The sequence below is a fragment of the Nymphaea colorata genome, chromosome 12 (assembly GCF_008831285.2).
Source record: "Nymphaea colorata isolate Beijing-Zhang1983 chromosome 12, ASM883128v2, whole genome shotgun sequence".
Classification (NCBI taxonomy): domain Eukaryota; kingdom Viridiplantae; phylum Streptophyta; class Magnoliopsida; order Nymphaeales; family Nymphaeaceae; genus Nymphaea; species Nymphaea colorata.
In genome coordinates, this window is record NC_045149.1 from 2,748,740 (window position 1) to 2,765,504 (window position 16,765).

Consider the following 16,765-nt stretch of genomic DNA (forward strand, 5'->3'; position numbering starts at 1 on the left):
ACCCTCCCTTAAACTTACGGTGGTATCACCGAAAGTTTATCTAAAAGAAAGTTGAATCTGGGAGAACATAGAAGCTTCGTAAAAAAGTCAGCCAGTTGGAATTCTGAGGAGATATATAGAAACTTGATAGTTTTCTTCAGAAATTCTTCACAAACATAGTAACAGTCCATTTCAATATGTTTGGTTTGTTCATGGAATGTTCGATTCTTGGCAATATAGATAGAACTCTTGTTGTCGCAACACAAATCAATGGGTTCTTCTATTCTCGTTCCCATATCGAGGAGCATTGGACGAAGCCAGACTATTTCCATAGTCGTGGAAGTCAAAGCTCGATATTCAGCTTCAGTAAAAGAGAGACTTTTTGTTGCTTTTTGCATTTCCACGAAATGAGTGATTCCCCTAGAAAAATACAAAATCCAGTAGTTGAGTGTCTATCATTTGGATCCCCTCCCCAATCAGCGTCAGTATGAACAATCAAATTTAAAGAAGAAGAGGAAGACATAAATACTCCATTATTTATTATCCCTTTGATGTTTTTGATGATACAAAGAACAGCTCCCATGTGAACAGTTGATTGAGCATTTTGACTTACTGTATGAACCGCATGAGCAATATCAGGGCAAGTGATACTAAGATACATTAAAGATCCCACAAGCTGACGGTAGGGAGTAGGATTTGTGAGAGGAACTCCATCATCAATCTTCATTTTGCTTCCTACTACTTCAGGGGTTTCCGTGATTGTATCATCTGTTATACCTGACTTATCAATAATTTCTACAACAAACTTAGTTTGAGACAAAAAATATCCTCTAGTAGACAATGCAACCTCAATACCCAAGAAATACGTTAGAAAACCTAAATCTTTCATTTCAAAGGTTCTCTGTAGGAGAGCCTTACATTTTTTAATACCTTCTTTGTCATTGCCTGTAATGATCATATCATCGACATACAATAGAAGGATTATGATACTTGCAGTAGTTTTTTTTCAGAAACAAAGCAGTGTCAGTCAAACATGAGTGAAATCCATAACTAGAGATAACAAAATTAAACCGATTAAACCAAGCTTTGGGAATTTGTTTAAGACCATAAGTCTAAGAATTTTTCCTTGTGGAATGGACAAACCAGGTGGTACTTCCATATAGACTTCTTCCATAAGATCTTCATTTAAAAAGACATTTTTAACATCCATTTGATAGATATTCCAGTTTTTGATAGAAGCTAAAACAATAAGAGTCCTAACAATGGTCATCCTAGCTACAGGGGCAAATGTTTCCTCATAGTCGATACCATATTCTTGAGTATAACCTTCTGCAACAAGCCTCGCCTTATATCTTTCTAGAGATCTCTCACTCCTAGTCTTCACTTTGTATACCCACTTGCATCCAATAGTCTTTTTCTCCATAGGTAAATCTTGTATTTCCAAAGTTTGGGCTTTCTCTAAGGCATCCAATTCTTCTTCTATGGTATCCTTCCACTCAATATATTTGGAGATTTCATTAAAAGTGGAAGGTTCAAAGTGAGAGTGAATGACATTAATTCTTGCTCTATGTGTTGGGGTGCAGGTTTCATATGACACAAACCTATTGGGTTGTCTTATATTTTTAGTAGATCTTCTAAGGCTTTTTTCACTTGAGGTTGGTTGGGGATTGATAGTCTCATGATGTTCTTCTTAACCAATATCTTGTTGTCGGTTTCTTCTCTGATATGTGATTATGTCCTTGCTTACTCTACTATCACTATTATCATCAGTGTTACTATCATCAACATCATGTATTTCATTATCACATTAAGAGTGATACTTAAATAAAAAGGAATAATCATTGTCGTGTTGTGACTCTTCACAATTTTTGAATTCACTTTCATCTTCACAAAACTTTACATTCCTAGAAACTATGATCTTATCTTTGACAAGATCATAACATTTGTATCCTTTTTGAGTCTCAGAATAACAAATGAATGCACATTCAATAACCTTTGAACTTAGCTTGTCAATCGTGTCATTAAGAACAAAGCATTTGCATCCAAAAATACGAAGTCTATTGAAATCGGGTTCATACTTGAATAATTTTTCAAATGGGGTTGCATTATTTAAAACTTTTGAAGGCATTTTGTTTATGAGATAAACAGAGGCAAGGGTTGTTTCAGCCCAAAAGTTTTTAGGCATATTTTTGGCAACAAGAAGAGTTCTTGTTGTTTCAATTATGTGTCTATGTTTTCTCTCAGACAATCCATTTTGTTGAGGTGTTCTTGGACATAATTTTTGATGGCCTATTCCATAATTTTTCAAATATCTGTTGAACTCATTTGAAATGTATTCACCCTCGGAATCAGTCCTTAAAATTTTTAATCTAGCATTGATTAGAGTTTGTATCAACTTGTGAAAATTTTTGAATATTTCAAAAACTTCGGATTTGTATCTTAGGAAATTTATCCAATAGTACCTAGTGAAATCATCAACAAAGATCACATAATATGATAGCTCTCCTTTTGACATGACAGGAAAATGTCCCCATACATCGGAATGAACAAGCTGAAAAGGCGAAGAAGAGAAGAAGTTTCTTTGTCCAAAAGATTTCATTTTTTCATGTATACAATCATTACATTTAAAGTTCTCAATACAAATATCCTTGGTAGGACTCATCATAGACAATTTTTTAATGTTTGGATGACCTAATCTTTGGTGCCAAACATTGATGTTTACATTTTCGACATAGTAACAAAATTTTTCTTTGGGGATACACAAATTGTCCATGTAGTAAAGGTCTCCTTTTTTAAAACCTTTCCCAATCAATCTCCCGGTTTGGTGATCCTGCACCAAACATTTATTTGATGAGAAAACTACGTCAAAACCAAAATCTGAGATTTGTGACACAGAAAGTAAGTTAAGATTAAGTCTAGGGACATAACTAACTTTTGGAACAAAAACTTTTGTTTTCCAAATTCTTTTTCAAAATTCCGAATCCCTTTAACACTCAAAGAAGTTCCATCGGTGGTAACTACATTTGATTCTTTTTTTAGTTTGTTCAAAATTGGTCAAAGATGATATATTTGGTGTCATATGAAAAGATGCACCGGAATTTAAAAGCCAAGAAAACATACCGAGAGTGTTGGAGATGGATGCCGTTGTTGTTAGTGCTCCAGAATTTGACTCCTTGACCATGGGTTGAAGGGCCGTCATGATTTGATTCAGCGCGGTGGAGATTGATGAAAGATCACTTCGTTCATTTGCAACATTTGTAACCTTTCTTTGATCAAATTGTCTAGTGTTGTATTGTCCACCTTGAGGATATGAAGTTCTCCGGTTGTATTGCGCTCCTTGAGGATATGAAGCTCCTCTTTTGAGAAAATTTCCTCTAATATTTCGTGATTGTCCTTCATTGTTGTTCAAACTTTGGACAACTAGGTCTTATGTGACCCGGTTCATGACAATCGTGGCAAACAACTTTATATTCTCTTCTATTTTGATTCTTAAAGTGAGGAGGTCTAAAAGATTTGATGTTGTTTCCGGGTCTAGAGGCGGCGAAGACTTTTTCTTCTTGTTTCGAAATAAGAACACTTATTCATTTCTTTGGATAGTTTCATTTTAGTTTCTTCTCCACTTAACTTAGTAAGGAGTTCATGAATGGGTGGATGAGAGGCTAAGGAAAGAAGGGCTGACCTTATTTGTTCAAATTCGGATCGTAACCCTTGAAGAAATTCGAAAAACCTAAATTCATCGATTTCATTTCTTCTAATCTCATGGCACTTGCAATCCATCCCTAGTTGCGGACTAAGTTGATCTAACTCATTTCACACACTAGAGATTTCCATAAAATATTTTCTTAACATTTTTCTCTCTTTGTTTGATACTTTGGGACTGTTGACGGATATTGGTGTACGGGTCGAGGTCTGAACCCGATCCAGTATGTCCTAATTAGGGCATATTTATATCATTGTAACCCTAATCTTTGTGGTTAATGAAATCTTAAGAGAGAGAGTGTCTGGCGGCTAGTGGGCACCAGCTCCTCCTCATTCGTGGTTTTTTTCCTCTCGTTGAGGGTTTTTCCACGTTACATCGTGTTCTTCGTTTTCTCTTTCTTTGTGTTCGTGTTTCTACATGGTATCAGAGCCAGCGAGGTTGGGACTTTTTTGTGGATAGTGGTGTTTTCTCCACCCACCGTTGCTACTGCCGCTGCCGTCGCCATCACCACTGCCGCCGTTTCCAACCGGCTACGTCGCCCTGCCGTCTTCCTTGTTCCTTGACGTCGCCCTCTGCTGCTGCTCCCTGACGTCGCCCCTGCTTCGCCACCGTCGACCTTCTTCCTAACGTCGCCCTTGCTGCCGCGACTTGCTCCCTAATGTCGCTCTTGCTGCCGCCGCTGACGTCGCCCTTGCTCAATGCTTCCGCTGGTGCTTCTTGTTGTCGCCGGTACCTCTCGTGTTTTATCGCCGCCCGTGCCCTTTGCTGGACTGGCCTGAGATTATGGCAGCCTCTTCTTCGTCTACCGTTAACACCAATCAATCTGAAATCGGGGTTTTTAAAACTGAGAATGTTTCCGCTCAGGTCATTACTCTTTGCCTTACAAAAGAAAATTATTTCCCGTGGTCGGCTGCTTTGACTATGGGGATTGCTGCCCGCGGTCGGATTGCCTATATCGACGGAAGGAACCCTGAACTGGCAAAGACAAGTGGTGTATGGGACACTTGGTTTCTTGAGGATAATCAAGTGAAAACTTGGATTGTCAACTCCGTCTCCGCCGATATTCAGCCCCTTATCCTTTGGAAGAAGACTGCAAGAGACATGTGGGTAGTCTTAGAGCAAATGTATGGCCAAAAGAAAAGGGCAATTCGTACTTACCAAATAGTGAAGACTGTCTATGGCCTTCGACAAGGGAACCCTTCTGTTGCAGATTACTATGGGGCTTTGAAAGCCAAATGGGAAGAGCTTGACTATCATTCTGATATTCCTTGGCATTGTCCCCAAGATCAGGCACTTTATGTAGCTCAAGTATGGGAAAACAAGATGTTCCTCTTTTTAGCTGGTTTAAATGATGAGTTTGAAGGTGTTAGAAGCCAGATTCTGAATTCAGGAGAGGTGCCCAGTGTTGAAGATGTGTACTCCTGTGTTGAAGCAAAAGATCAGAGAAGGCTGGTTACAAATGAGGGCAAGAGGGATCTCGTGCCCTATCATGAGAGATCCGCTCTTGTGAGTCGTGGTACTGGAGGCCCAACTAGATCTCTTCACAGATGCACTCACTGCAAGAAAACTGGTCATACCATGGATTATTGTTGGGATCTTCATCCAGAGAAGAAGGGAAACAAAGGGAGGTCTTCTATTGGGAAGATGCCTGTGTCTGAGGTGCCCAAATCCAGTGGAGAAAAAGTCTCCATTTCTGCTGACCAGATTCGTGAACTGAGGGCCTACTTGGGTCGAATTGATGTCAACCAGGCCGAGACAGCAGATGAGACAAAGGCTAATCATGCTCTTGCAGTTATTGGCGATACAGGTAACTCTTCTGTGGGGGAATGGATTGTGGATAGTGGTGCCACTCACCACATGACATGTAACCCAAAAATTATTTCATGAATATAAGTTATCTTCGGGAAGGGAACGAGTTTCTCTCGCAGATGGTTCCTCTACTGTTGTGGTAGGCGAAGGGACTCTGTCCTTGTTGGACAAATTTCATGTGTGGGGAGCATTACATGTCCCCCAGTTTCCCTTAAATCTCTTGTCAGTTAGTAAACTTACTAAAGAGCTGAACTGTTAACTCATTTTTTCTGCCAACCGTTGTGTTTTGCAGGACTTGGTGATAGGGAAGAGGATTAGGATTGGTTTGGCGTCTGATGGCCTATATCGTCTTCCCATACATGTGGCTACAACTCTTGTGACAGCGATCAACAAGACAGAGAAACGAAGAGAAGATTGTCTTCAGTCCTTCTTGTACTGGCATGAACGTTTTGGGCATTTACCTTTTGGGATTTTGAAACAGTTGTTCCCCGATTTGTGTTCTTCTTTGAATTTGTCTTTGATTTCCTGTGATGTGTATCAGTTTGCCAAACATGTGAGGGCTTTGTACCCTATTTCTACTAGTTGTGTTAATGAAGCTTTTTCCTTGGTTCACTCGGATGTGTGGGGGCCTTCGGGAATTCATACCCGTCAAGGTTTTCAATACTTTATCACTTTTATTGATGACTTCTCTCGGGCTACTTTTGTGTACTTGTTAAAGGATTGCAGTGAGGTTCCTCATATCATAGAGACCTTCATTCTTCTTGTGTATACTCAATATGGTGGGACTATTAAAACCTTTCGGTCCGATAATGCCCATGAGTATATGTGTCAGTCTGTTGAGGATTTTCTTCGAAAAAGGGGGATTGTTCATGAGACGTCCTGTAGTTATACCCCCCCACAAAATGGGGTGGCTGAAAGGAAAAATCGCTAGCTTATTAATGTCACCAGGGCCCTTCTGTTTCTGAGAAACCTTCCTAAACACTATTGGAGTGATGCAGTTCTTACTAGTGCGTATTTCATCAATCGCATGCCACTCCTTCCCTGGATGAACCAAGTCCAACCTTGAAGACTCAAGATGAGGTTGAAAAGGAAAATGAAGATCTTCCCATTGCCCTGATAAAGGGTGTCAGGTCATGTACTCAACACCCTATTAGTAATTTTGTATCTTATTCCAGACTTGGCAAGGATTACAAGTGTTTTGTTTCTTCTCTTTTTTTGGCTGTGATTCTCAGGACCGTTGCTGAAGCTCAAAGTGATTCCAAGTGGGCTGATGCTATGAAAGAAGAAATGGAAGCCTTGAGAAGAAACATGACATGAGAGGTTGTGAAGATTCCTGAGGCGGCTCACTTGGTTGGATCCAAATGGGTGTATACCATCAAGTACAAACCAGATGGGAGTGTTGAAAGATATAAAGCTCGTCTTGTGGCCAAGGGGTTTAGCCAAAAATATGAGATTGATTACTTGGAAACCTTTGCTCCTGATGCGAAAATGAAGACAATCAGAGTTGTTATATCCCTAGCTGTGATGGAGTGGAAGATGTACCAACTAGATGTTAAGAATGTCTTCCTCAATGGTGACCTCGAAGAAGAAGTATATATGCATACTGGCTACGGAATTTGATCTCAAGGATCTTGGCAAGCTGAGGTATTTTCTTGGTATTGAGATTGCTAGATCGAGTAATGGTCTTGTGCTAAACCAAAGGAAATACACATTAGATCTGTTGGAAGAGACTGGTAAGTTGGGGTGTAGACCTGCTTCTACCCCACTTGACATCGGGCACAAGTTGAGTCTTAGAGATGGAGAGCTGCTCTGTGAAGAAGCTAAGGGAAGATATCAACGTCTGGTTGGGAAGTTGATTTACCTTACCCTCACGAGACCTGATATCACTTTCGCGGTAAACGTATTGAGTCAATTCATGCATGCTCCTACTGATGCACACCTGAAGGCTGTGGACAGAGTGTTATGTTACTTGAAGAGAAATCCTAGTAAGGGACTCTTGTATGTAAAACAAGAGATTGTAGAGGTCGAGGGGTATTCCGATGCAGACTGGGCAGGATGTGCTGATACCAGACGGTCTACTATAGGGTACTGTGTCTACCTGAGAGGAAGCCTTGTAGTATGGAGGAGCAAGAGACAGGATGTATGTTCTCGATCTAGTGCAGAGGCAGAATATAGAGCCGTTGCTATGGGAGGAGTGTCAGAGTTACTATGGTTGAAAATATTGCTAACTGATATTGGAATAGAGATTGAAAGACCTATGAAGATGTACTATGATAACAAGTCTGCAATCAATGTAGCCAACAACCCTGTTCTACCCGACAGAACCAAACATGTTGAGATTGATCGTCACTTTATTCGTGAAAGAATTGATGCTAAAGAGTTAATACTTCCTTACATGAAGTCTGAAGACCAAACCGCTGATGTTCTGACGAAGGCTCTATCCTCGACTTCGTTCGAGAGAAATGTATCCAAGTTGGGCATGTTTGATATGTATGCTCAACTTGAGGGGGAGTGTTGACGGATATTGGTGTATGGGTCCAGGTCTGGACCCGATTCAGTATGTCCTAATTAGGGCATACTTATATCATTGTGACTCTAATCTTTGTGGTTAATGAAATCTTAAGAGAGAGAGTGTTTGGCGGCTAGTGGGCGCCAGCTCCTCCTCATCCGTGGTTTTTTTCTTCTTGTTGAGGGTTTTTCCACGTTACATCGTGTTCTTTGTTTTCTCTTTCTCTGTGTTCGTGTTTCTACGGGGCCTTTTGAATCAATAGATATTTTCGGGCTATATCTTTTTGGGTAAACATTCCCTTGAGATATTCCCAAACTTCACTAGTTTTTTCATAATACATAAGATTTTGAGCAATCTTAGGTTCAATGCATCCATAAGTCCATTCTTTAATCCTAGAATTCTTGACTTCCCAATAGTCTAATTTTTTGTAATATTCATTCATGGCATTTTGTCTTTCCTCCACATCTAATTGTTTCTCAATCTCATTCTCTACTTTGGTTAACTTAAGAGAAAGAGGGATAGACGTGCCTCTTATGAAGCCCTATAAATATTTCCCTTTGATATGCATTTCCAAACATTTTGCCCATAACATATAATTGGTCCCATCAAGCTTGTATGGAGCATAATAACTTCCTCCTTTGATTGAAACTTTGGAGTCCTCCATGGGAGCAATATATGAAACAATTATCTCCAAATAAGTCAAGAAAAAATTCTTCTAGGAGTTTTACCAAACAGTTGGTGAGCAGCCACGACAATGGCCTTCAAAAGATGATATCCACCAGCAAAGAAATTCTTCAACGAACCATCAACTCAAGATAACAGTAACAACCTTTAATAGGCTTCAAGAATCAGCTGATACCATGTAAAAAGTGATTATAACAGTCACAAAAGATGCATATGACAGCAAAAAGGCACTGAGGTCAAGTGAGAAGAATAAAACTCATTCAATAAATCATGTGAAGGCTGTAAAACATAGCTTACTTTTACAATGGACTGTTACAAGTATTTATACAAGAGAGAGTAAGGAGGAAAGGGGCTGAACTAGCCATTGGGCTAGTTCCAACAGCTCTTAATAGAGCTGTTGGAACTGCCAACGGCTAGCTCAGCAATACAATAAAAAATAAAAATAAAACATAAAAGTAAAATAGAAAAGGAAAAAAATAAACTAAATTCTAAACTAATTCCTAACTAAGATAATACCTAATTAAGAGGTAACAAACAACTAACTAAGACATCCTATTTCTTAACAGCACCACTGTGCTCTAACCATTGACTGAATTACTTTCTCCCTTATTCTTTTTGCCTTTGTTTTGGGTATTGAACCAAAATTCTGCCTTCATCTGCCTTCTTTTATTACATTGGAAGTATGTGGGCACTCTTCTTTGCTTCCCTCCATTGTGGACACCTGGACTACTAGGTGTTGTGGAGAATTCCACATACTCCCTGTCCAAACTGAACTCAAGCTCTCGTACCTTGATTTCTCTATTTCCTCATTCATAACCTGTGGAGACCTCTGTAGCAAACATTGAATGGGAACTAATAGAGTCACTTTCTTTTGCTCTTTATTTTATCGTGCTCTCATGCTAAAGAAGTTTTGCCTGTAGATCTTGAAAACTAGGCAACTGAGGAAGACATTGCAGGGCAGTAGAGTAAGCACAACAAAATCAGGTCCTAATCCATTGATCAGCTGCTGCACAATATCTTTGTTTGAGATTGTACTGCCAATAATAGCCAACTAGTCTGTGATGTCTTTCATATGACCTATGTACTCCATCACAAGGTTGGCCCTTTCTTCAAATTTTGAAATTACCTCTTCAAGAATGAAACCCATTCCTTTGAAATCTGTGAATAAGTGTCAGTATGGTGGTTCCATAGTTCTGCTGCTATGTAGTCATATGAGAGCATAGCCAACACCTGCTGAGAAAGTGTTGATGTGATGTAGACGACCACAAACTGAACTCGTTTTCTCCAAGCACTGTATTCCAGATTCTTTGTGGATTTGGAAGAAATAGCACCATTTTCATCCTTGGTTTCCTGCACAATAAACTATGGTGGCATGGAAGCTGAACCATCAAGATATGCTCATGAAGATCCTACCTCCGTTTATATATGAATGGAATGATTTGCCTCTTTCAAGTTAAGAAGCTATACTAAGTAAGTTTCTTAATAACAAGCTGATTTAGAAAATTGATTCAAATAGTATGGCAGTGAGACGGACCTTAGAAGTAACATAGGTAAGAAAACAATTTCAGATTCGCAGTAGAAATTTGGTATCTCGGTCAAGACAGTTCAGACTCAGAGGCTCATGAATCACACGACTGAAAATTGAGGGAAAGAGCAAAATGACTCAGCAGAAGAAATAAAGGGTGAGTGGAGTAGCTTTAACCTCTTTATTGGAAGAGCTGATCTCTCTAAGCATGTCGATGGAAAAACCTCGTAAACCTGGCTCTGATGCCATAATAGATTTTGGAGGACTAAGCTCTATCTTGGACATCCACAGTTTAGTTTGTGCAGTGAACAGAGATGGAGAGGAGGATGCTAAAGGAATGGGTTGAGGCAGATGCAGAAAATGGTGCACCACCTAACCCTAATCTCGTGTATTACTAAAACATAATTGCACTGGACACTAAAATGCACAACACAACTAAAAATATTACAAGACTGCCACCAATAGGTCACCCAAACGATAGTGCGTCAAAATTAAAGACACATTGGAGGTTGCAGCATCTTGATCTGGATCCAGATCCAGATGACTCTTAACAAGTACTACCTGTATGGGCACTTCAGGGCATGGATTTGTACGGGCATAGCCAGGGACACAGGTAAAGCTGCTTAGGTGCAGTGAATGCATCTTCTGCCTGTCTTTGCCAATTTTACGGTAAATAAAGATTGTTTAAGCCCAAACATCTTTTGTTTCTGTAAAATTTTAAAACTGTTTTAGTATTTTCTTTTCTTTTCAAATTGTCATCTTTTTTTCTAAAAGCCTTTAATTATGACTACTTTTGTGGATGTTGTTATATACATATACAAAACATGGATTTCTTTGGCCATCCAGATGCTTCGGCTTCGCACAAATGCAGACCGATGAATTGCATAAGGCATGAGTGTGAGAGGACTGATGGATGGCCAAAGGATTTCAGTTCCAACACATGCACCATTGTCACATATATCGTGTACGGGTATTATACGACGAGTAATTTCTCGAGTATAATACTGCAAAGTTGTATATCTTGAGAATATCACGGGAAAATCTGGGCAAATTTTTAAAAAATTTAAAACATTTTATATTACACATATTTTAATTGCTGTTTTATTCGACTGACTAAATTTTTGTGTATTTAACACATTGTTTTCGAATAAAACGTGTTTTTTGTGACAATGACACACACACACGTATATATCTGGCACACAACTTTTTTTGCCATGTCCACACTTAAGTATGTACACATACCTGCACCTGTATGACTCAGCTTTTAGGTGTGTAGAAGGGCTTGTTTCTAATGGAAGAAGAATGTATAATCCTATTCTATTCTGAACCATGAGAAAATTAAAATAAAATCATGCTCTAGCATGTGTGCAATGTCAAGCAGCCAGGAAAATACCAATGAGTTGCATATGGTGTTCATGAAAGGCCAGCAAAAAGATTTTGAAGTGGCTACAGAGTATGTCAAAAGGTTTTCAGCCTGTTCTGGTACCCAGGCTACGCTGTTGTGATGATATTTGGCATTAGATCATTTGAGTTAGATAATGTTTTTCCATAATTTCAGTGGGTGGAGTACGCTAATTTTGGAATGAGCCAGTTGGGTAAAGTATGCTAATTATGAAATGTTTAAACTTGTTCACTTTTTATTCTAGATGCTGGGACATTGCTGACGTTTGGCTGGGGACTCTATGGGCAGGTGAGTAAATTCCGAGTTTATCCTTTCTGTTAGGCACCCTATGCTTTCTAAATAAAAAGCTAAGATGCAAAGTTATATGTATGGCGTCAGTCTGTAACCAAATATACTGGGTGATGAATAGGCGTATTAACTGAGAAAAGACCAAAGGTTAGACAAAAATTGGGTTTTTTGGTACTAATTACTAAACAATGGGTGATCTATGTTGCTGCAGATAAAACAGCTGCTATATAATTTATTCTACAAAGGAACGTAAATGTTTAACTACATAATCTTATCCTCAATTGCTTGATATATGATGGTAACTAAATGGTTAATTGTTTTTGTGGAAGATAAAACATTTTCTTAATTTCTTTTTGTGTTCTCTCTTCATGTGATCAGCTAGTTATGCCAAATAAAATGAATGATGCAGTAGCTGCCTTCTTCTTGCTTTGGTTTGCCTACTCTACTTCATCTTCTGCCGTCTCTCTCTCTCTCTCTCTCTCTCTCTCTGAGTAAATGGTTGCAGAAACTGAAGAAGAAAAAACACTGATTTGAGTGCAGCCATGAATTCTCTCTTCCTCTTTACCTTTGTCTCTTTCAATGGTGAGCTCATGCACCAAAAGAGAGCATATAATGGTAACCTCTAGTACCTTTTCCTACAGAAAGTTCAGAGGTTTGGTTGTATATACAACAGTGCCATGTGAGGTGTAGAAACATGCAACACACGAAGGAAGAAGAGAGGAACACACGATATACGTGGAAAAACCTCAGAAAGAGGAAAAAACCACGGGAAGCTCTGACCTAGGTGCACACCGCAACCCTAGGAGAGAGAAAATTATATTCACTTAATCACACAATTACACTTAAGTGAAGATTATATAGGAGGGAGAGAAGAATGCTGCCTAGGGTACCGAGCCTGCCTCGGTACCCGTGCCCCATGGGACCGGGTCCAGAAATGGACCCGGTTCCCCATTACATCTATTTTAACACTCCCCCTCAAGCTTGGCATACATGTCAAACATGCCAAGCTTGCTAACATTTTTCTCAAACTGAGATGTACATAAAGACTTAGTTAAAACATCAGCAACTTGATCTTCAGACTTCATGTAGGGCAGGATCAACTCCTTAGAATCTATGCGTTCCCGTATGAAATGGCGATCGATCTCCACATGTTTGGTTCTCTCGTGCAAGACTGGATTGTTTGCCAAGTTAATAGCCGACTTGTTGTCACAATACATCTTCATCTTCTCTTCCATTTTCACCCCAATATCTGCTAACAGAATTTTGAGCCATAACATTTCTGTAACCCCCATGTCAACCGCCCTGTATTCAGCCTCAGCACTGGACCTGGAACAAACTTCTTGTCTTTTACTTCTCCATACCACCAGGTTACCTCCAAGAAAGATGCAGTATCCTGTGGTAGACCTTCTAGTATCTGTGCAACCTGCCCAGTCGGCGTCAGAGTATCTTTCAATACTGAGTTGACTTTGTCGAGTATAGAGCAGTCCTTTCCCTGGGTCATTCTTTAAGTATCCCAATACTCTTTCAGCACTTTTCCAATGACAATCAGTAGGGGCATGCATAAACTGACTTAACACACCCACAGCATACGTAATATCCGGGCGAGTAAGGGTGAGATAAATGAGTTTACCAACCAGCCGCTGATACCTCCCTTTTCCTTCCTCATCCAAGATCGTCCCAGTTTTGATACTTATCCTTGTGCCAGACTCCATTGGAGTAAGAAAGGGCCTGCATCCCAGTTTACCTGTCTCTTTTAAAAGGTCCAAAGTGTATTTCCTTTGGCTCATAACAAGACCAGTCTCAGATCTAGCGATCTCAATACCCAAAAAATACCTCAGTTTACCCAAATCTTTGAGATCAAATTCAGCAGCTAACGTGTCTTTCATCTTCCTTTTTTCTTCTTCGTCATCACCTGTGACAATCATATCATCAACATATACTAGTAGGAGGCTCACCAGACCATTTCTCTGCTTGATGAAGAGGGTGTGATCACCATTTCCCTGTTTATATCCATTATTCTTCATCACAACCCTTAGTCTTTCAAACCACGCTCTAGGGGACTGCTTGAGGCCATACAATGCTTTCTTGAGATAACAACACTTTCCTTTCTGCGCATATCCAGGCGGCATGCTCATATAGACTTCTTCCTCAAGGTGACCATTCAAGAAGGCGTTCTTGACATCAAGTTGGTCCATGCTTCACTTCTTTTGTACTGCCAGAGCTAAGATGACCCTTACTGTCTTCAGTTTAGCAACGGGAGCGAACGTCTCAAGATAGTCAATCCCATATTTCTGGCTAAACCCCTTTGCAACAAGACGAGCTTTATAGCGTTCTACAGTGCCATCAGGTTTGTACTTCACAGTAAACACCCACTTGGAACCAACTAAGTGAGTTCCATTAGGAATATCAACAACCTCCCACGTATTGTTCTTTGCCAGGGCGTCCATCTCCTCTGTCATGGCCTGTAGCCATTTGGGATCCTCCCTGGCATCCTCCACTGACCTGGGAATAACAGCCATAGATAAAGAGGTAATAAAGCACTTATAGTCTTTACTGAGTTTAGCATACGAAACAAATCTCTGAATAGGATGAGAAGTACATGACCTGGTGCCTTTGCGTAGGGCTATGGGAAGATCTTCATTCATTGGACTTGGATCATCCGGGGAGCTCACAAGATCAGGATTGGTAACATCAACAACCTCCATCACATCATTCTTCTTCCTGTTGTATACCTGACCAAACAAATGATCACGGGACTGTTCTTCCACAGGCCCCCCTTCCATCTGACTGTCTCTGTCCTCACTGACTGTGTCAACCACACTCACACTCGGAGAACTAGCCGTGTAATCCAAGAAATCTGTGAACTGAATCAACTGATGCGAAGAATACTCGTCCACTCTCTCACCTAGACACTCCCCCTGAAGAGGATTCGCAGGAAAGTATGCCTCATGTTCATGAAAGGTAACATCCCTGGAGACATAGACTCTGGAAGTGCTAGGGTCAACACACTTGTATCCCTTCTGAGTGGAGGAATACCCCAAAAAGACCGCTTTGATGGACCGAGGATCAAGTTTCTTGATAGTGGGACTATGATCATGGACAAAGCAAACACACCCAAACACCCGAGGGGTCAAAGGCCAGGGACTCTGATTAGGCCACAAAACAGAATAAGGAGAATGACCATTCAACACACGAGTAGGCATACGGTTAATGAGATGAGCACTAGTGAGAAGTGCATCACCCCAGTACCGCTTAGGGACATGACGTTGAAACATAATGGCCCGGGTGACATTTAACAAATGACGGTTCTTCCTTTCAGCCATGCCACTCGATGTTTCATGTATAATACCCTTGCTTCGCAAGAAGTCATCAAGGGATAGGGAGACATACTCTCGAGCATTGTCAGTACGAAGGGTTTGAACAGGGGTTTGGAATTGAGTTTCAACAAATGCAACGAAGTTTTTGACAATGCCGGGAACCTCACTACGTTCTTTCAACAAGTACACGAACGTACACCGAGAGTAGTCATCGATAAGAGTCATGAAATAATGAAAACCACGACAGGTGGGCACTCCCGAAGGACCCCAAACATCAGAGTGAACCAAAGCAAATGGACGGCTGGTTTTATTGAACGAAATAGGGTACGAGGCCCTAACATGCTTAGACAACTGACACACTTCACAGGCGAAGGTGTCCATAGAAACAGACCGAAACATCTCAGGAAACAATTGTTTAATCAACTGAAAAGGAAGATGACCAAGTCTCTCGTGCCAGCGCATAATAGCGGATCTGTCCTCCACGCCAAATAACTGTCCACTGGTGGCTGAAATCAAAGCAGAGGCAACCTGTACTGGCATTCTGTAGAGACCATCAATAGCCGAACCAATCCCAATCTTCTGCCCCGTCCCCAAGTCCTGCAGTAAACAACGATCAGCAGAGAATATTAGATTACAGTTTAGCTCTTTGGTAATACTGCTGACAGATAACAAATTCACGGGAATATTAGGAACATGCAGGGCATTATGAAGACAATATTTGTTCAGTAATGATAAACTCCCTTTTCCAGCCACAGAAATAGAAGAACCATCAGCCATAGAAACACGCTGCTGCCCAGAAGTCAACTTGTATTCTTGAAACATCTTAGGGTCCCCGATCATATGATGAGTAGCCCCACTGTCAACAATCCAATCACCGGGAGAGGGATTACCTTGATCACTAGTAACAACAAGAGCCTGAGCTAACTTAGCTCCATCAGACGTAGATGTGTCCTCTGACGTAGTAGAAAGGCGACTGATGTAAGCTTGTAGTTCCTTGATTTGATCAGGGGAAAGCCTCGATTTTTCACCACTTGAAGAACCACTCTGAGTTGAGTCATGCACAAGAGAACCTCGCCGACTAGACGGAGGGCGACCACGAACAAGTCTCTTCTCAGGGTGTAGATCCCAACAAAAGTCAACAGAATGTCCTGATTTGTGACAATGTGTACATCGCCTAACAGGGCGCGGTCCAGACACAGAAGAACGGCTAACAAAGGCCGAGGGACCATTCCCATGACTGGGGTCAATCTGCTTCACTTGACGCCTTTGTTCCTCGGATTCCACTCTGGCATAAACATCTTCTATTCCAGGAATCTCATCACAGTTGAGAATTTGACTCCGAATGGATTCAAAATCATCACGCAAGCCTCCAAGGAAGAGGAACGTCCGGTCCATCCATTCCTTTTCCCAGTACCGAGCATGATCAGAACCACAGTCCCAGTTATCATTCACATGATAATCAAGTTCCTCCCACTTAGTTTTCAGGGCTGCATAGAAGGAGGCAACAGACAGGTCCCCCTGTTTCAGAGAATAAATACTGCGTTTAATCTGA

The 16,765-nt window shown here is 40.6% G+C and overlaps 2 protein-coding genes across 6 annotated transcripts in view; both read left to right on the forward strand.

Moving 5' to 3' along the window:
- The window catches only part of LOC116265634 (ultraviolet-B receptor UVR8-like), a 38,000-nt gene that overhangs the window by 9,818 nt on the left and 11,417 nt on the right, over positions 1-16,765 (forward strand). For all 5 annotated transcript variants that reach the window (XM_031646371.2, XM_031646372.2, XM_050080897.1 and 2 more), the window contains one exon: positions 11,853-11,896. In XM_031646371.2, the coding sequence (XP_031502231.1) occupies positions 11,853-11,896 (44 nt within the window). The remainder of the gene's footprint in view (positions 1-11,852; positions 11,897-16,765) is intronic.
- On the forward strand, positions 1,786-11,834 carry LOC116265635 (uncharacterized). The gene is made up of 2 exons (XM_031646374.2): positions 1,786-5,486; positions 5,781-11,834. Exons 1-2 carry the CDS (start codon positions 4,463-4,465, stop codon positions 5,804-5,806), a joined length of 1,050 nt encoding a protein of 349 aa, XP_031502234.1. The 5' UTR covers positions 1,786-4,462; the 3' UTR covers positions 5,807-11,834.

What these genes read in the sequence shown, in the direction of transcription:
- LOC116265635 (XM_031646374.2), top strand. Translation starts at nt 4,463, where the DNA reads ATGGCAGCCTCTTCTTCGTCTACCGTTAACACCAATCAATCTGAAATC. An exon ending in TGCAGTTATTGGCGATACAG is followed by an intron (nt 5,487 to 5,780) that starts GTAACTCTTCTG and finishes TGTGTTTTGCAG; the next exon opens with GACTTGGTGATAGGGAAGAG.